This window comes from Mus caroli, unplaced genomic scaffold, assembly GCF_978045245.1.
Source record: "Mus caroli unplaced genomic scaffold, Mus_caroli_1 scaffold_4, whole genome shotgun sequence".
NCBI lineage: Eukaryota > Metazoa > Chordata > Mammalia > Rodentia > Muridae > Mus > Mus caroli.
Window position 1 is genome coordinate 9,276,674 of NW_028227259.1, and position 21,564 is coordinate 9,298,237.

The 21,564-nt window shown below is 42.7% G+C and overlaps 1 protein-coding gene across 9 annotated transcripts in view; it reads right to left on the minus strand.

Annotated features, from left to right (window-relative positions):
• Magi2 (membrane associated guanylate kinase, WW and PDZ domain containing 2) overlaps positions 1-21,564 on the minus strand; it is a 1,489,420-nt gene that overhangs the window by 102,092 nt on the left and 1,365,764 nt on the right. For all 9 annotated transcript variants that reach the window (XM_085836468.1, XM_085836467.1, XM_021161941.3 and 6 more), the window contains 4 exons: positions 20,844-21,029; positions 19,303-19,477; positions 12,377-12,572; positions 10,833-10,976 (listed from right to left, as the gene is read on the minus strand). In XM_085836468.1, coding sequence (XP_085692594.1) covers positions 10,833-10,976; positions 12,377-12,572; positions 19,303-19,477; positions 20,844-21,029 — 701 coding nt within the window. The remainder of the gene's footprint in view (positions 1-10,832; positions 10,977-12,376; positions 12,573-19,302; positions 19,478-20,843; positions 21,030-21,564) is intronic.

Consider the following 21,564-nt stretch of genomic DNA (forward strand, 5'->3'; position numbering starts at 1 on the left):
GATCATGGAAACAGAAACTAAACAGGGACACAGTGAAACTAAGAGAAATTATGAATCAAATGGATCTGGCAGATATCTACAGAACATTCTATCCTAAAACAAAAGGATATACCTTCTTCTCAGCACCTCATGGTACCTTCTCCAAAATTGACCACATAATTGGTCACAAAACAGGCCTCAACAGATATAAAAATATTGAAATTGTCCCATGCATCCTATCAGATCACCATGGACTAAGGCTGATCTTCAATAACAAAATAAATAATAGAAAGCCAACCTTCACGTGGAAACTGAACAACACTCTTCTCAATGATACCTTGGTCAAGGAAGGAATAAAGAAAGAAATTAAGGACTTTTTAGAGTTCAATGAAAATGAAGCCACAACATACCCAAACTTATGGGACGCAATGAAAGCATTTTTAAGAGGAAAACTCATAGCTCTGAGTGCCTCCAAAAGGAAACTAGAGAGAGCACACATTAGCAGCTTGACAACACACCTAAAAGCACTAGAACAAAAGGAAGCAAATTCACCCAAGAGGAGTAGACGGCAGGAAATAATCAAACTCAGGGGTGAAATCAACCAAGTGGAAACAAGAAAAACTATTCAAAGAATCAACCAATCAAGGAGCTGGTTCTTTGAGAAAATCAACAAGATAGATAAACCCTTAGCCAGACTCACTAGAGGGCGCAGGGAAAGCATCCTAATTAACAAAATCAGAAATGAAAAAGGAGACATAACAACAGATCCTGAAGACATCCAAAACACCATCAGATCCTTCTACCAAAGGCTATACTCAACAAAACTGGAGAACCTGGATGAAATGGACAAGTTCCTAGACAGATATCAGGTACCAAAGTTGAATCAAGATCAGGTTAATGATCTAAACAGCCCTATATCCCCCAAAGAAATAGAAGCAGTCATTAATAGTCTCCCAACTAAAAAAAGCCCAGGACCAGATGGGTTTAGTGCAGAGTTCTATCAGACCTTCAAAGAAGATCTAATCCCAGTTCTTCACAAACTATTCCACAAAATAGAAACAGAAGGTACTCTACCCAACTCATTCTATGAAGCCACAATTACTCTGATACCTAAACCACAAAAAGACCCAACAAAGATAGAAAACTTCAGACCAATATCCCTTATGAATATTGATGCAAAAATCCTCAATAAAGTTCTTGCTAACCGAATCCAAGAACACATCAAAACAATCATCCATCCTGACCAAGTAGGTTTCATCCCAGGGATGCAGGGATGGTTCAATATACGGAAATCCATCAACGTAATCCAGTATATAAACAAACTCAAAGATAAAAACCACATGGTCATCTCCTTAGATGCGGAAAAAGCATTTGACAAGATCCAACACCCATTCATGATAAAAGTCTTGGAAAGAACAGGAATTCAAGGCCCATACCTAAACATGATAAAAGCAATCTACAGCAAACCAGTAGCCAACATCAAAGTAAATGGTGAGAAGCTTGAAGCAATCCCTCTAAAATCAGGGACTAGACAAGGCTGTCCACTTTCTCCATACCTATTCAACATTGTACTTGAAGTCCTAGCCAGAGCAATTCGACAACAAAAGGAGATCAAAGGGATACAAATTGGAAAAGAGGAAGTCAAAATATCACTTTTTGCAGATGATATGATAGTATATATAAGTGACCCTAAAAATTCCACCAGAGAACTCCTAAGCCTGATAAACAGCTTCGGTGAAGTAGCTGGATATAAAATTAACTCAAACAAATCAATGGCCTTTCTCTACACAAAGAATAAACAGGCTGAGAAAGAAATTAGGGAAACAACACCCTTCTCAATAGTCACAAATAATATAAAATATCTTGGCGTGACTCTAACTAAGGAAGTGAAAGATCTGTATAATAAAAACTTCAAGTCTCTGAAGAAAGAAATTATAGAAGATCTCAGAAGATGGAAAGATCTCCCATGCTCATGGATTGGCAGGATCAACATTGTAAAAATGGCTATCTTGCCAAAAGCAATCTACAGATTCAATGCAATCCCCATCAAAATTCCAAATCAATTCTTCAACGAATTAGAAAGAGCAATCTGCAAATTCATCTGGAATAACAAAAAACCTAGGATAGCAAAAACTCTTCTCAAGGATAAAAGAACCTCTGGTGGAATCACCATGCCGGACCTAAAGCTCTACTACAGAGCAATTGTGATAAAAACTGCATGGTACTGGTATAGTGACAGACAAATAGACCAATGGAATAGAATTGAAGACCCAGAAATGAACCCACACACCTATGGTCACTTGATCTTCGACAAGGGAGCTAAAAACATCCAGTGGAAGAAAGACAGCATTTTCAACAAATGGTGCTGGCACAACTGGTTGTTAACATGTAGAAGAATGCGAATCGATCCATTCCTATCTCCTTGTACTAAGGTCAAGTCTAAGTGGATCAAGGAACTTCACATAAAACCAGAGACACTGAAACTTATAGAGGAGAAAGTGGGGAAAAGCCTTGAAGATATGGGCACAGGGGAAAAATTCCTGAATAGAACAGTAATGGCTTGTGCTGTAAGATCGAGAATTGACAAGTGGGACCTCATGAAACTACAAAGCTTCTGCAAGGCTAAAGACACCATCAATAAGACAAAAAAACCACCAACAGATTGGGAAAGGATCTTCACCTATCCTAAATCAGATAAGGGACTAATATCCAATATATATAAAGAACTCAAGAAGGTGGACTCCAGAAAGTCAAATAACCCCATTAAAAAATGGGGCTCAGAACTGAACAAAGAATTCTCACCTGAGGAATACCGAATGGCAGAGAAGCACCTGAAAAAAGGTTCAACATCCTTAATCATCAGGGAAATGCAAATCAAAACAACCCTGAGATTCCACCTCACACCAGTCAGAATGGCTAAGATCAAAAATTCAGGTGACAGCAGATGCTGGCGAGGATGTGGAGAAAGAGGAACACTCCTCCATTGTTGGTGGGATTGCAAGCTTGTACAACCACTCTGGAAATCAGTCTGGCGGTTCCTCAGAAAATTGGACATAGTACTACCGGAGGATCCAGCAATACCTCTCCTGGGCATATATCCAGAAGATGTCCCAACCGGTAAAAAGGACACATGCTCCACTATGTTCATAGCAGCCCTATTTATAATAGCCAGAAACTGGAAAGAACCCAGATGTCCCTCAACAGAGGAATGGATACAGAAATTATGGTACATTTACACAATGGAGTACTACTCAGCTATTAAAAAGAATGAATTTATGAAATTCCTAGCCAAATGGATGGACCTGGAGGGCATCATCTTGAGTGAAGTAACACAATCACAAAAGAACTCACACAATATGTATTCATTGATAAGTGGATATTAGCCCAAAACTTAGGATACCCAAGATATAAGATACAATTTGATAAACGCATGAAACTCAAGAAGAATGAAGACCAAAGTGTGGACACTGTGCACCTTCTTAGAATTGGGAACAAAACACCCAGGGAAGGAGCTACAGAGACAAAGTTCGTAGCTGTGATGAAAGGATGGACCATTTAGAGACTGCTGTATCCAGGGATCCGTCCCATAATCAGCTTCTAAACGCTGACACCATTGCATACACTAGCAAGATTTTGCTGAAAGGACCCAAATATAGCTGTCTCTTGTGAGACGATGCCGGGGCCTAGCAAACACAGGAGTGGATGTTCACAGTCAGCTATTGGATGTATCACAGGGCTCCCAATGGAGAAGCTAGAGAAAGTACCCAAGGAGCTAAAGGGATCTGCAACCCTATTGTTGGAACAACATGATGTACTAACCGGAACCCTGGAGCTCTTGTCTCTAGCTGCATATGTATCGAAAGATGGCCTAGCCGGCCATCAATGGAAAGAGAGGCCCATTGGACTTGCAAACTTTATATGCCCCAATATAGGGGAATGCCAGGGCCAAAAGAATGGGAATGGGTGGGTAGGGAAGTGGGGGGCGCTATGGGGGACTTTTGGGATAGTATTGGAAATGTAATTGAGGAAATTATGTAATAAAAAAAAAAAAAAAAAAAGAAAAATAATGTGAATATAAAAAAAAAAAAAAAAACAAATAAATTTAGAATTGCTATATCTTCGATAACACCAAAAGTTGGTTATTGTTATCATACTGTACTACAATCTCAATTTTCTTTCATATTAATATATCTATACTCAATTTACTAAATTTAATATTTGCCTGATAAATTTTCCTTTTTAAAATTTGTTTTATTTGTGACAGTCTATCATGTAGTTTTGGCTGTCCTGGAACCTGCTATGTAGACCAGGCTAATCTTGAACATACAGAGATCCACCTGTTTCTCACTCCCAAGTGCTGGGATTCAAGACATTTGCCATCACAGTAAAATTTTTTTTAGTAGAAAAACAATTCATATAACATAAAATTCACCATCTTGAAGTGTACAAGAAAGTAGTTTTGAATATATTCGTATGGTTGTACAACCATCATCCCTAATTCCACTAATACATATTTAATATATGTATTTAAAAATTGGAGGGACCTTGGAAGATTGGGTGCTGAATATGATTAAAATGTATGGTATACATGTATGAAATTCTCAAAGAATAAAAATACTATAAGATTTAATTGATTCATAATTGCACATATTTTAATGATATTTTAATACATGTATCCAATATGATTAGATTAAAGTAACTAATCTATTCATTAACTCAGACATTTATCATTTATTTGTGTAGGGAACATTTCTCTAATTTCAAAATTCATTGTAAGAAAAAGAAATTTTATACCCTCTAGAGTACCTTCCCATTCCACCCTTCCCTCCACCCCTGGCAACTGCTAATCTCCTCTCCATTTCAATGGATTACTTATTTGAGGCATTCTATAGAAATGGAAAGTAATGTGGCCTTTATTTAGTCTTTGGTCTGGTTTGTTGTATGTAATATTTTCAAGGTTAATGTTTGTTAAAGCATGTTTATAGCTTTTTATAGCCAAATATTATCTTCTATGAACACATAACTTTCTGTCCATATATTCATAAGGTGATTGGCATTTTGATTGTTTCTACTTTTGACTACTGTGAATAATGCTGTCACAAATATTCATGTATAAATTTTTATGTGATCATAAGTTTTCTTTCTTTTTTTTATTAAAGATTTTATGTTATGTAAAAAAAAAAAAAAAAAAAAAAAATAAAATGTAGACTTGCAAACCGCTTAGAAGTGTAGTCAACATTTAGGATGCTGTGTTGCAGGGCTTGAGGGGGGGCTCAGTGGGTCAGAGCTTTTGTTGGGGAATCATGGGGATCTGAGCTCAGAGTTCTGGTCTCCCCAGCCCCTATGAAAAGCAGCTGCACCCCTAGCTGCATCCCCTGTACCCCAGCACTGGTGTGCAGAGGTGGGAGAGTAGCTGAGCTGCTGGCCAGCCAGCCTGGCTAAGACTACAGCATGTCCAGAACCAGTGAGACCCTTTGTCAAGGGGGTAAATCAGAGAGTGATAGAGGAGGTGCCCAGAGTCCTTCTCTGGCCGCTGCATGCATGAGCCGGCATCCACTTATGTGCACATCTCTCTCTCTCTCTCTTCCCCCCTGTGTATGTGTCACATACAAGTACTCTCTCTTCTCTTACTCTTTCTTTTTGAGAGAGAGAGAGAGAGAGAGAGAGAGAGAGAGAGAGAGAGATACTGTGTAAGGAAATTATTTCTTAAGCAATACTCAAAAAGGGTGACTATGGAAAAAAGAGTTATGGAGTTATTAAAATCAAGAATTTTCTTTATCAAAAACATATCAGATTAACAGAGAACTACAATGCACAAACTTGAATAAGAGATTTTTCACCACACTATGAGAGGGCAAATATTTAACAGTAAATGAAAAAGGAAGATATGTTTTTAAGAAGGGATGCCCAGGCTCAGTAACCATAAGAAAAGAGGATGAACCTCATGTGGAATCAAGGCGTCTGCCTCAACCAGGAGAGAGACCCTGTCTCAAAATAATGATATAATGATATAATAATAATAATAATAATAATAAATAATGTGGGGAGTGCCTGTTAGATATCTCAGAGGGCAAACATGATGGCCACCAAGCCTGAGGACTTGGGTTCAATCCTCATACAGTGAAAGGAAGGAAGAGACTCCCCCCCCCCCCGCACCCCTCCCCAGCTGTCTTCTCAGCCCCATGTGCACGCTGTGGCACTCGTCTATTCACACACGAAAGGTGAAATGTAATGAAAAATTCAGAAATGAAAGGGAGACCAGATGGAGAGCAAGCAGCAAAAATAAACACTGTAGACCCCCCAGCCTCCACCTGCACACTCACAGCGGTGTTCACCCTCCTGTGCGTGCACACACAGACATGCAAACCTGTGTCATTTCTGTTTACTAGAGTGAGCATTTTGAAGGTGGGAACACATGTTCTGCAAATATGAAGACATGTCAACATTGGTTGTTGTATGTATAACTTGACATGGTCACCGGGATATTGTTGTGTGTGTGCGCGAGGGCTCTTAGCTAAGTACATATCTCTCCAGCAATTCTGTAGTCTGGAGAAAGTCTTACACATATGGAGTTGGAGGATGTCCAAGAGCTGTCTTAGTTATAACCAAGATCCACTGACAGAGGAAATTTCAAAAGCCCATAGGACAGGAAAACAGACAACGACAGAGACTGTAGGATATTGACTCAATGGCAAGTTCACAGCAGTAAAAATAAACCCACCAACTTGGATGAGTCCCATGAACATAGTGTATAAAAAAAGGAACCACAGGGAGGGACATGAGCACCATGAGTCACTTATATAAAGTTCACAAAGTGAGCACAATGAAATCTGCATACATGGAAACCCCAGATGGAATGTCAAGCACTTCTTTATTTAGGGTGGTGGCTCTTTCCATCTCTGTGGGAGGGTAGGAGGGGATGGAGCCATGAGGGGTTGGTGATGTTCTAGGTGTTCTTTTTTATAAAGCTGAGATGAAAGCTCATTAGTATTTATTTCTGCCACATATGTTAGAAATAGTCTCTCAAGTGGTTCTGTGTTTAATAGCAACAAAATATAAACTAGAAGATGCTGTGTTTAAATACATATTCTGTAACCTTAAGTTAGATGTGTCTGGACCAGGAAGAAAATCAACAAATTCAAAAGAAGTTTAAATCAGTGAATTATACTTTTGGTTAAGAAAACAAGAAACCTGGGTAAGATGGGCCGTTCTTGTACCCTGTGCAACCACCTGAGGTTTTGGGCCACTCTGAAGCCCACTCTAGGCAGACTTTAGTGTGAAATGTTAGTAGGCATATGCAAATGGGGCATGGCTTTCAGTGACGTTATAAAGGATGTTCTTTTTATCCCAGAAAATCCATCTTAGGGAGACATGGAATAATGCATTATACTCCTATGACAGCCGGAAGCATTTTGTCTTCTTCCCCGTGTTTGTGGACGCAAAGTCTGCTCGTTAGCACGTACCCACCGCCTATCCCTTTCCACCTTCCACAGAACCATCTTATTCTCCTTTCAGATTCTTTCTCAGTGTGCTCCCAGACCTTTATTAAGTGCTCATTCCCTCCCGCCAAATGTCTCACATTTATCTCGAAATTTTTTACACTCTCTGCTTCACCGAGCTTCACCAGAAAGCTATTTTGTGTGCTCGTTTTTCTTTGCCCGTGGTTTTCTACTTAGTTTCAATTTTTAATGAGGTTATATTTCTAAGAACTTTGTTCCAGAGACTTACTCATTAGTTATGAAGATTTTATCCTTCCCAACTATGTTAGAGCTAATTCCTCTAATAGTCTAATTTGCTAAAGCTGTCTGCCAAAACAACTCTCATGGCTGCAGGTCGCCAGGACGAGCAGGTGCTGCAGCAGACTGCCTTCCGACTCCATTCACCTGCCACTCTTCAACTGTTCCATGAAGATCATTATTTGTCTAGGTGACACTAGGGCGACTAGAAACAACCTAAAAATCAAAGATGGGTACCACAGTGTCCCAGGATCTTCAGTAGGTGATATCCTCACTTTGTGTTAGCATTTCTCCTGGGTTTCCCTGTGTCTCCACTCAAAAATGATCATGTGCCTATAAGCAGACCTACACAAATGACCAGGAATAGGAGTCTCAAAAGCAGACGTTCAAATCGGGTACAATAAACTAAGATTCATACCATCCACCACCCAAACCTAGGGCACAGCACCTCGTTCACGTTACAGAATCACCCAGCTCCTTGGTAGTAATGTGGATTTGAACAATTTTATTTTGTCAAGCTCAATCTTAGCTTCTATTAGACAATTAACAGGAGTTTTTCTTTTGGATGTTCTTGATAATAAAAATGGGAGACATGCATCGTATCTACCAAAATGAATTTGATTGTGTGTGCATGTGTGTGTAGAAATGTTAAACATTGAAATTGAGGTGACAAAATCATGTTAATATGGTAGCAATGTGTTATAGTAATTCAAAGGCTGGGGAGAACGTCATGACTAGCTTTTCTTTTTGAGCTATTTTTTGGTGGTAGTTCATGAATGTCTAGCCCACCTGGTTGTCTCAGGAGTCTTAGAAATTATAAACCAAGTCATAACTCATGGGAGGTTGACAAGGCCTTGTAAAGCCTTGTTGGCACAGATATTTAAGTTTCGTGTGCACCTGGACATCAATAATATCCAAGTGAAACCTTGTAATAAACCGAGAAAAGGGTCCCCAAGTAACTTTATTATTGATCTTCCTATCCAAAAACCTATATATTATCCAGTTAATGCATTAGTTTAAAATAATCTAACTGTAAGTCATGCAAGTATCGATCAAGCCTGGTCCCTGTTGAAGTAATTTAAATATATCTGTGAATTATGACATAGGTGCTGTGATTAAGCACAGCTGTGCCCTTAATGGTCAAATTCTGAGACTAGCTAACATAGCCTGTGCCGAGAACCACTGCTAGACACTGCTAGGGTTGAGGCTCTAAAGATGTTTGCTCTCTCTTTAGGTTTCTATGACTTGGGAGTACTGTATGTACACAGTGGTGATTCACTTAGACATGGTTAAAATGTGGCAATGGGCTGGTGAGATGGCTCAGTGGGTAAGAGCACCCAACTGCTCTTCTGAAGGTCCAGAGTTCAAATCCCAGCAACCACATGGTGGCTCACAACCATCCGTAACGAGATCTGACTCTCTCTTCTGGTGTGTCTGAAGACAGCTACAGTGTACTTATGTATAATAAATAAATTAATTAATTAAAAAATTATTAAAATGTGGCAACTGCTAAAATCATGGGGAGGAAGTAAGGATAGGGGCTGTGGGGGGGGGCGCTTCTCCTTATCTAGGAAGGCTCTGGTCATTTCACTCATGATTTCTGTACTATGCTGACTTCACTTGGCATTGCGAAAATGAATTTCATTTTATTTAATCACTCATGAGCTGAATGCAGTTCTGGCCTGGGCATGTGGCTCAGTGGGTAAAGGTACTTACCGACAAGCCTGCCCACCAACTTCAACCCTCGCGCCACGTATAGTGGAAGGAGAGCACCAACTCCCACAAACTGTCCTCTGACCTTCATATGCATTCTCTGGCATGCACATGTTTTCACCATAAATAAATAAAAACAATTCTTTAAAAAATAATTTACCTTTCAGGTTTGGAGGGAAAGTAGAGGGCAAGAAGCCATGTGGAGACCTCTCCCACTGATACCTCTGGCAGGGAACATAGGGTAGTATTGGATCATGTCAGGGGCTATCTTTATCTGGAACATGTCCTGTCTGGGGTAAAATTCCACCTCCACTATCTCGCCGTTATCAGAGGATTGAAGAGGAGGGAGGGAGACGTGACTTGTACTCTGCCTGCCTTTGCATTGGTCTTTGACACTGGAAAGAGAATGATAGAAGCTGGACTTGGTAGTAGGTTTAAGTAGCAGGTGCATTTCCCCAAGGCAATTGGTTGGCAAGGCTCAGTACAAGGACCCCGGATTTTAGAATCTCCATATCACAGAGTTTTTTATCTATATGAACTTAAAAAGCAAGGAAGGATGATAAGGATGAATTCTAGATGTACAACAAGAATTTTATTATGTGGTTGCTGGTGCCACTTGTGGTTGAGGCTATAAGCTATTGTTTTGTCTTGCACCTGTTGATGTAGAATGAATTACTCCATCAATCACTTACCGGAGAGTGACTGTTACATTAAACATCCCTCCTCAACTTGAGCCAAATTGAAAGTGTCTAATTGCTTCAATTTTTAAGGACAACTTAGGTGCTAGAAGCCAAATCCCCTTTCTCCTATTGTGTCCCGCTGTCCAATATCAAAGCCCAAAGGCCAGTCAATAAAAAGGAAACCTTTCTGAGAGACATAAGGCCATCTGATTAATGGATGTGGAAGGGAGGACATAAAAGGGAAAATAAATCTTGAAAAATTCAACCTCCACGGAAATGAAATCACTAAACCATAGGAGAGTAATAGAGCTTGTCTTCACTTCAAATTATTTCTTCTTCTGTGCTTTTCCTTTTATTTTCTCTTGAGAAAAATACCAGTATGTTGAGGTTTAACAATCGCTGGACATTTATAATCAGAGCCTTTTGTCTCTCTGGTGTTTTTGAGAGTATGAGTCATACTATATTGCCCAGGGTGCCCTCAAAGTTACTATGGCCTTGATTGCATTCAACATCCTCCTGCCTCAGCCTCCTCATGCTGGCACTACAGGCATGCACCACCACATCCAGCTGGCTACTGTAATATTCTTAATAAGTGTTTGACCAAATCTTTAAATATCAGCTTGTAGAAAAGACAGGTGCTTGTCTGAGAGCACACCTTAGCATCTTCCTAACACCACAATGGCGATCAAGGTGCTCTTGAGGCATCTCACATGAGGCATCTTACCCTCATCCTGCCGTTCCTTATGGCTGGCCCATCCTCTGCCAGTCTCAACACATACAGATCCATCTTGTATTCCCTTCCTCCACGAATGCTGAATCCAAATCCTTTGGCTCCTTTCTCCATGTCCACAGTGAAATAATCAAAATCCTTTGGGGATGGGGAGAAAATGGGACATGGAGTAGTTTAGCATTGGAGGGACCTTGATGGTCACATTTCCTGTCCCCTCCCCCCATAACTAAAGTGTTCAAATGACAAGGTGCTGAAATGCCTCCTGATTTTACAAGTACTGAATAAGCAAGGCATAGCTCCAAAGGCTCAAGTAGGTCAGAACACTTAACTCTGCTAAAACAAGCAGTACAGCCCACATCAGCTCTCTTGATCATCTTGCACTTACTGCAAATGGATCTGAATGACGTCATCTCTCCTGAATTTTCTTATTCATTACTGTTAGTACCACAAATAAGCCTGTCAGTCAGTGATGCATCTCTGGAAGTGTAAACTACAATTTTCTGAGCTACAGAGTGAACTTGAATGGGGTTCTGACTGTATCTTTCAGTTGTATAGGCTCTGACTCTATCTTTCATTGTACAGACTGCTGTACATCAAGTCAGGAGATGCAGAATCAGTTTTTCTTTCCCTGAGAAGGTAGTGTGTGCAAGACTTCCTCACTATCAATCTACTTAAACTCTCGGGGGATAAAGTTCTCCTTAATTTAATAATGGGACACAGTATAATCTGGTAGAAAGGAAATCGTCCTTAATTCCTATTCTTGTACTTATTATTTGGTCACCAAGTACTGACCGCTTTTAGACATTGAGCTCTGGCCCTGATACTGTTCATAGAGGTTGACCATTTACCTTGACCTGTAAGGGAGACCCAGTCTTGAGGAAATGGAATTCAGACAGGCTAAGGGAATCTCAGGAGGTATGTCCAACACAACCAATCATGAAAACAGCCGAGCCCTTCGTTGTGTGCACAGAGGCTTTTGGCGATTGCAGGGGCTGCTGGGCAGATTGTAAAGCCACCCTTGGCTTTGTCCTCTGCATAGAGGCATGACTTTATGTCACAGAGGTGGGGGGCAGGAGGCCTTAGAAACTATGGGTCTGAAAAAATCCCTATGGCTGGAAAATGTAAGATTTTCTGCATTAGCAGTATCACTGGGGGGGGGGGGGCGGGGGGCGTGGCGGCGGTCTAGCAGGAGCTTACAAATGACAGTTGACAAGGCTGTGTATGCTCTTGGAGTTAGCTGGTTAATTATCATCAAGGACTAGTTCATCGTGACTGCCCACTCACTCCTGATGGGTTCATGATGAATTGTTCTGCTTTATTCTGGAAAGGATTTATTCTTGCCTTGAAGTTTTGGAGGTACAGGCGTGACCCTGATATCAATACTAGTACCAGAGCCCTGGCTCTCTGCACCTGATATCAATACTAGTACCCGAGCTCTGGCTCTGCCCCAGCAGGATGCCAGTTCTGCCTCCCTTCTGTGATGTTCCTTGTATATCAGAAAGTCTTGGTGGTGACCCCACGATCTTCAGCAGAGGTACCTGTGGCTGCCTGTAGTCTGACAGAGGGTACTGCCTGGTGTCTGGGGAGTGCTGCCTGTAGTCCAAGGGTGGGGGCTGCGAGTAGTCTCCTCCGGGGGGCTGCCTGTAGTCCAGCGGGGGCTGCCTGTAGTCTGTGAAGGGAGGCTGCCGGATGTCTGGCTTCACATCTTGCCTCGCTTTAACTTCTGACCTGTAACTGGATGAAGGGAAAAGGGGTTGCTTTGGGATTTCGGTGCTCTGAGGAGATTAGAACAACTAAGCATAGTCTAGCCACCACAGCTGTGGGGACCCAAATCCTTGAGTGGTCTTGTTACATATTTAGGATTAAAGAAATGGCATTAAATATTGTTAACAAATGTGTTATATACTTTTATTTGGTCACGAAAGTGATGTTTTCACTGGAATCTTGTGGAAAAGGTCTCCTGGATATTATTATCCCACTTTGGTTATTTAAAATCTGCACACTCAGTGGGGTAGAGGGAGGGCTGCCTTAGTAGTTAACAGCATGCACTGCTCCTGTAGAGGGCTCGAGTTCAGTTCCCAGCACCCATGTCAGGTGGCTCACAAACACTCCAGGGAACTTGACATTCTTACACTCCACAGCTACTGTGCTCATGCGTACGTACCCACACAGAGGCATACTCATGTACCATAATTAAAACTCACAATCATTACAAATCTAAGGACTTAAAATATGTCTTATCTCTCCCCCTTTCTTCTGCTTTTTTCCTGCTATGCCTGCTGCTTCTCTCTCTGCCTCTCTCCCTCTCTGTCTCTCTCCTTTCCCCCCTCCTTTCTCTCTCTCTCTCTCTCTCTCTCTCTCTCTCTCTCTCTCTCTCTCTCTCACACACACACACACACACACACACACACACTTTTTGGAATTAGTGGACATTATGACATCATATAAGCATAACTGCAATGATCTTCAAATAGTTTATAAACATATTATTAATGGCTAGTTTTAAGAAAGGATTTTTTTGTTTTGTTTTGGTTTTGGTTTTTTGGTTTTTTTTCGAGACAGGGTTTCTCTGTGTAGCTCTGGCTGTCCTGGAACTCACTCTGTAGACCAGGCTGGCCTCGAACTCAGAAATCCTCCTGCCTCTGCCTCCCAAGTGCTGGGATTACAGGCATGCGCCACCAGTGCTCGGCAAGAAAGTTTATTTATTCTTATTTTATGTGTGTGTGTGTGTGTGTGTGTGTGAATATGTGTGTGTGTGAATATGTGTGTGCCCTTAGCAGCCAGAGGAAAACATCAGATCCCTGAACCTGGAGTTATGAAGAACCCTGAGGCACTATGTACACACTGGGAATTGAACCCCAGTCCTCTGCAAGAGCCAGTGCTCTGAGACACTGACATCTCTCCAGCCCCCATCCAGGGCTATTCAACTACTAAACTGTATCTTTTTGAGCACTTCAGATGTTAAAGGAATGGTAGTAAGGCATGATCATAGAATACAATGCAGGCCCAGCGTCACTGGCTTATTGGGAAAAAAAAAGAGGGGCGGGGGGAGCTATGTTCCAGAGGTTTAAACGTGAAAACACAGTTACCAGGATCAGCACTGGATTTTACTGTGGTCATGTGATGGGAAGAGAGGCAAAATAGCCCAGGGCAACATTCATTTCTGGCTTACTGTTAGCCCTTACATGCTGCTAAACACAGAGAGTACTAATATACACAGTAGTAGCTGAATGATCTTCAGGTTTTCCCACTGCTCTAAGCTATGGGTGCTCCCAGGCCACAAGGGGCATGACAGCCAACCCCAGGCATTCTGGGATCAGATGCATGTGGGTAAGATCAGCACCATGGGATAGAGAAAGACACTTAATGTAATATTTCATTGCCTGATGCTGCAGTACGGATGCCATTAGATTAAAGCAATATTCTGAAGAATGAGCAAAATCCTTTAAATTTATTTATTTATTTTAGACAATGCCTACTATACAGCCCAGGTTGGTCTTGAGTTTGTGATATGCCTCCATCAGCCTCCTGAGTGACCAGATTGCAGGTGTATACTACTAGGCCTTGTGGAATTAAGGAAAATACTCCGCACAGAGAAAAGGTTCGAAGATTGTAGAACTTCACAACCATTAGGAGATGCTTCATCACTGGTTTAAGCTCTCACTGGTGCTGATTACTAACAAACATTATTTTAAAATTCCACCAGAACAACTGCCACTACTATAACTCAATGTTTGCCAGGCACAGTGGGAGTTTAGGACAACAGACTTGATTACTGGGACTTCCAGGAATGGAGTTAGTAAGTAGTTTCAATTTTTACTTAACCCTGAAGAGGGGGAAGACACTCCTTCTAGGAGTTGTATAAATCAGGCTTTGTTTTATCCCTCAACCCCCCACCCCTTTCCCCTACCAAGGTGCAAGCTGTGAACAGAATCATTTAAAGTACCATTTGAATAAGATGCTCAGCTATGCAAAAGCGTGCACTGAACAAAAGGGGAGGAACTGGATGACACTTGCAGTGTGTGTTGGTTCCCCTCTAGAAATCGCTAGCTTGGTGGTTTGGGTGTCGCACTATTTTAAGTTGTAGCAGGGCCGCTTTATTTTTATGGTCTGTATGGTATTGGTATGAAATATCCATTATGCACTCTGTTTCCAACCAGCTGTGTCATGAGGTAGAGTTAAATACGATGAAATGTGAGAATCTCCCCAAAGATTAGACAGTGACTAGAAATAGAACCAGCGAAGCTTGTCGCAGCTGTCGTCCTGGCCACTGAGCATCAAACACCCCTCTCTTCCATTGTCATGTGTGAGGATGCGAAGAGTTCTTTAACAAGCAAAATGTACTTGATTTTTTATGACTGTTGCTAACTTTGAGTGATACACTGGCTAGAGCAAAAATTAGGTTGGGCTGAATATGTGAAACATTGCACTTTGTGGAAAATATAGGATTCATTATTAAAAATTAAGAGGAAAAGCCTTGCTCCGGGCGAGGAAGATGGGTAAGGTGGTAGAGTGCTTGCTGCATCAACTCAGGACCCATGTAAATCCAGGCACAGCAGCCTGGACCTGTGATCTCAGCACTAGTCAGGTAGAAATGGAAGGGTCCATGGGCCTGGCTGCCCCCAACAATCTAACCAACTGGTGAGTCTGGGGTCAGACATAGAACCTTTTACAAAACAGTAAGATGCAAACTCGGTTTAGAAACATACCCAATGAACCTCTGGCCTCTGCACACGCTTGGAGATTCATGCCCACATACAGATGAAGATGCACACACACACACACACACACACACACACACACACCATACTCGTGCACTCTTCTTAAAAGTTATTTTACATATAAAGGAAGGTCACCAACCTAGCACTTGTAGCTGTTAATTCTATCACTAAAGATACTTTAGAGATGATAAAGACAGATGGCAAACAGTAAATTCTAGTAAGCTTTTATGGTGTGCTCAAGTTCCAAGACTAAGAAATGCTGCCCAGGAGATCTTCCAGAGCATGTGAGCCTCTCCTGAACCACTTCCAGGGGTGGGAGATCGTGAGAGCTCAAGAGCTACAGGCAGTTAATGATGGCTGAGAGAAGGAGAGCTCTTCCCCAGCCATGAGTTTCCTGGCTGGTTATCCAGTACTGAGTGGTCAGCTCTAGAAGCCTTCACATTCAGGTTAACACTGAAGGGACCCAGCAGGCTGTATTTATGTGCTACTTGTTTATATGTATATATATATATATATATACATATATATATATACATATATATATATATATATATGTATATATATATGGATAAAGAGGAGGAGGCTGATAATTTGGGAGAGGAGCTGGAAATGGGAGTGGCAGGAAGGAGGAACGGAAGAAACAATGTATTTATATTTTAACTAAATTTAGAAAATAATAATTTCCAGCCTTGAGTATGTAGGGCTCAAGGTGGTTGAAGGAAGACATTTTCTAGAGCTTTTCCATAGGCCTTGTGGTTTTAAATGGCACAGATCAATTACCCTGTTGGAGAAGAGAACTCTGTTCTTCATACTTAGTTTTGGAATACATACTGTAATAGATCTTGTCCTTTTTTGTTTGTTTGTTTGGTTTTTTGTTGTTGTTGTTGTTGTTGTTTGAGACAGGGTTTCTCTGTGTAGCACTGGCTGTCCTGGAACTCACTCTGTAGACCAGGCTGGCCTCGAACTCAGAGATCCACCTGTCTCTGCCTCCCAAGTGCTGGGATTAAAGGCGTGCGCCACCACGCCTGGCTGTTCTTTTCCTTTTTATTTTCTCACTTTCATGTATAATCATCTTAGAACTATTCTGTGATTCCTGAGAACGTAGGGAAGTGTACGAAGTTGATGTGGGAGTAAATGAGACAGTACACAACAGCACTTATCTAGTTTGCAAAATGGGAATACTCAATGAGATTGCCCTTCTAGTTTACCCTGCTCTTGCGTGGGAAATGGCTCTCTCTGACATGTCAGTGGGCATGCCTTGCTTAGAAGAAGTTGGCATATGAACTGCGTTGGCAGCGTTTCCAGACTGATGTACAAATAGGCAGAGTTTTCCTTTGACACCATGGCGGTCTTTGGAGGAGACTATGAAAATGTTTCTGATATCTGTAAAATCATTGAATCTTTTTGCTCATACAGATGTGAGTCTCCAGATACAATAAAAATATAAGCCAAGGAACTTGGGCACAGGCCTATTAAAGGTTCTACATGTTACTGAAAGAAATATGTTGGTGATTCATAAAAATTTGAATCATGTAAATATGCTAATGCCAGATTTAGTAAAGGGAAAAACTGTTTAAAAAGATCATTGGTTCCATGAGGGCCACAGAGGAGGCCCCAGCTGTAAGCCAGGTCCTTCTCTCCAGGAACCTTTAATAGATTCTCACGCCTTGCTCAGCACGATGGGAGAACCTTCTCTGGAGAGATGATGGCCAGTGGACCAGAAGAGTTAACTAGCCAGTAGAGATGAGATTACCCATCCACCTCTAGAAGCAAGACCCAAGTGTAGGGCAGTTGCACTCTGAAAGAAGACGAGGGTTACAAAATTCATTTACAATGGCAAAGCTAAGAGCCAGTTTGAGACTGGCTGAGGGACTGCAGGTGTGCTCAGGCCCTCCCTCTGGACTCTCAGATGGATCCCGAGGAGAGCCAGTGCAATCTGTCCCCATAACACGTGGTGTTCTGGTGTTCACAAGCACAGCTGGAGCTCATTACCCAGGCAACCAGGACTTAACTCTGGGTTGTCAGGCTCTTACCTCTGCATCATTTGCTCAATCGGGCTTCTCTTTTCCCGAGCATACATTTAAAACATAAGCAGCCAAGGACAGCCAGGCACTCAGTTTTCCGTGAAAGCACATGGGGAAATCGTAGCAGAATGGGTTTTATGGAAATGTCACTCGTGGTACAGAGAAAACCACTGTTCGAAGTGGTATGAGAGCTCTGAATGTCAAAAATGTCTGACTCTGTCTTCACTGGGGGCGGGGAGGGCAAAGGGGAAGCAGCTGTCACCAAAATGCTGGGCCGGAAAGACTAAGGGGGCATTCACATGCAGATGTGTTCTACTTTTCTCCTGTTGGAAGGAAGAAAAACACATGGGACCACACCCTTACCTATTTCTTTAATGGCTCAACCCAAGGCAGATTTTCTGTTGCAATAAGTCACAATAAGACAATACCATTTTCAGATGTCACTTCTGTCTTCTAGAGCCTCAAAGAACCTTAATCATGTTACTAGTTCAGGAGGTCCCTATGCAGGGATGGATGACTGTCAGGAGGTTGGGGGAGGGCAATGTAAAGTTATGATTGTGGAGGAGTCCTTTCTCCTCTCCTGCCCTCCATGCTGTGTCATTGTGTTCCAAATGACCCTGTTTGTGGCTCAATGCTTTCCTGCAGCCCCAGATGGTATTTTGTCTGGACAGCCAGATATGCTCCTCCACACAGTTATCTGGCAACAGCCAGGTAGCCCAGCCCACTATAAAAGGGGTTGCTTGGCCCCTCCTCCCTCTCTTATTCTCTTACTCATACTCTAGCCTCTTGTCCCTTGCTCCCCCTCTCTCCCCACCCCCTTCCCCCTTCTCTCCAAGTAGTCACAGCGGGCCGGCCTGGCCTCTACTACTCTCTCCTCCTCTCTGCCTTTCTCTGCCTCTACTACCCTCTTAACTCCCCTCCCCATGCCCTGAATAAACTCTATTCTATACTATACCTCAGGGGGAAGGGATGCCTTGGCATGGGTCTGCAGAGGCACCCCCTCCCCCACACCCTGATAGAATATTTTCTTATATTTCTTTATCTTTTTATGATCACAACAGCCCCCACCCCCTTCTACTCTTTTCCCTGCCAGCCTCCCGCCTGCTTGCTCTCTAGGTACAAGTGTGAGTTTCAGAAAAGACAGCACAGTGATGGCATTTGCCAGCCTCTCCACTCTACTAGGACAAACATGAGGACTTTGAATATTCTTACCAGAGCCTTCAAGGGTGGCTTCCGTCACTCTCAATGGGCCATCTCTAGCTCTCCCCATACCTTATTCCACAGCAACCCTGGCCTTGGAGAACCATGGTTGGAGCTCTCTCCTGTGCTCTTACTCTAGAAGGTCCTAATGCTCTCAGGTAGCTAACCCAGCTCCTCTGCCATGGCTTAGCGGTCCTGCAAGAAGCTCCTACCTACTGCGCAGGGCAGATGCTGAGCTATAGTCACTAATGAAACAATGTACTCAGCACGATACACATTCTCTCTCTCTCTCTCTCTCTCTCTCTCTCTCTCTCTCTCTGTCTCCTTCCCTCCCTCCCTTCCTCCCTCTGAAACCATCTAACAGTCCACATAGTAATTTCAACTGCATATGAAAATCTCCCTCCCGTCTGTGTCCTAAACGGTTCTCAGGAATTCTTTCTTCTCAGGAATTCTTTCGTGTTCCCCCACCCGCTCCCCCTTCACCTCCCAGAGTCAGAAAAGTCAGAGGTGAAACCTTACCTATTTTCATGTCCTTGCAGCTGGAGAGGTTGGGGAGGAGCTGGCTGTGCGACCGGGCTGTTGGGGGTGGCTGGGCTTGGCTGGGCCAGAGGACTCTGCTGGGCCAGAGGGCTGTGCTGCTGGGCCATGGGGCTCTGTTTTTCTGAACTGGGTGCTGATGTTGGGCTGTTGAGCTCTGATGAACCAAGGCAACAGATGTGGTTAGGTTGGTATCTGATCAGAGGCAAGAAGTAAACAGAGGCTGAGACTTGGCGCCTCCTTGGTCATTTTAGTTTCTGTGGGGCTTTTCCCTAGCAGGTTAAACTTATTAAGGTCCACACCATTCCTGGAAGGAGTGTTCTTTCATTGATTATAACTGCTACTGGGTAAAGTTATGAGCGGTCTTGCCATTTTGTTGGAAGGAAAAGTCACAGAAGCAAGTCAACTAAGTAAAAATGTGTTAAAACCACAAGAAAACAATTCAAAGGTACAAGCATATTCTAATATGCTAAAAAATACAGGAGTTTCTTGCTGAGAGAAATGTTCTAGTTAACACCTTTTGATTTAGTTTCTCTTCCTTTCTTTCCTTTTCAATACAGCCTCATTCTGTAGCCCAGCTCATCCTGGATTGAGCAGCCTAACTCCACCTTAAGGAGCTGGGTTTATGGAGTGTGTTACCTCTCCCAGATCAAGAACTCTTACCAGGCTTCCCGAGCGCGAATAGGGAGATGGATGTCTGTATAAGCTAGTAAATGCTGTTACAACCTCTTCTCTGCTCTCTCACCAGTCTTACTGAGAGTCCTCTGTGCAGTTCTCCAGAAAGAATAAAGCACTCACTCTGCACACAGGGAGACTTGTAAAGCTATTCACAAACTGCTTCTTGATTTTTTTTCTCTCATAACAATACAAAATTTCAGTGCAAATGACCCTCACATGTCAGGGTAAAGCCAGAGCCAATACTCCAGACTGAGAGGGTGCAGAAGCTTGCCGGGGCAGTAGCAGATTCTTGCTCACAGTTCATTTTCTCTGACTTGTCTTTTACAGATTGGTGTCTTCAAATGACAGACAAAAACTATGGCCATTATCATCGGTCTGCCTGTCTGTCTCTCTATTTTTGTAGTTGGGAAACAAAGGGAGGTGACCTATTTGCATTCTGACATGAATCACTTCTCTGTCTTCTCCAAATGTTGGGTGGAGCATTGTCCTGAGCATCATAAGGATGTCGCAAAGCATCTCTGATGTCTACGCACTAGCTGACCGTCATATCCCACCCCAACCTCAACAGTCAAAATTGTCTCTAGACAGTACCAGATACCCCCTAATGATCTAAGTCAGGTTGCTGGGTACTGCTCAGGTTTGTATTGCTACCTGCTGGGTTAAGTTCCAGCTTAACATCTCCATAAAACAAGTATGCCTGAAACTCCAGGGTGGGCTCTGATAACCCTGAGCCTTGGGATTCATACCATGGGACCTGCAGTGCCACAGAGCTGACGTGCAGGCTCAGAATGCCAGGTGAGTGTGTCTATGGTCTGTCTCTCTGGAAGGCCACCTACGGCACTCACCCTCCTGAGGAATGATGCGAAGGGTGACACTGAGACCCGCGTCCTTGATGAGCTTCACAATGTCAGCGTGAGGCATGTTGATGATAGACTGGCCGTTGACTGCTAAGATCCGGTCGCCCACTTTGAGTTTGGCACAGCGATCTGCAGGGCTCCCATCAATGATTCGTCCAATTTTATGGGGCACAGCTAAAAACAAAACAAAACAAAAAAACCCAGAAATAGGTATCAGGGACATCACCAGCGCTTGTTCTACCTTTCAGTCCCACCTTTCAGTCCCAGCCTAAGACAAACAGTGCAACATCAGAAGTTTTTCCCTCGCCCGGCGTGGTGGCGCACGCCTTTAATCCCAGCACTTGGGAGGCAGAGGCAGGCGGATTTCTGAGTTCGAGGCCAGCCTGGTCTACAAAGTGAGTTCCAGGACAGCCAGAGCTACACAGAGAAATCCTGTCTCGAAAAAAACCAAAAAAAAAAAAAAAAAAGAAGTTTTTCCCTCATCAGTATCTCTGGCTTCGCATTACAACCTTTTCTACTAGTTGTGATTCTGTGTGTACTACTGAGACCAAAGTTCCTTAACTCAAGTCCTTCGAAGTGATAGGCCCATTTCAAACCCAAACACCGGAGGTTCTGAAATTTTGAGAGGTATCAAACTCATGTGCGGATCAGATCTCTGGGTCGTATCCAAACCTCAGAATCTGGACGTCTAGATGAGAGACAAGGACTG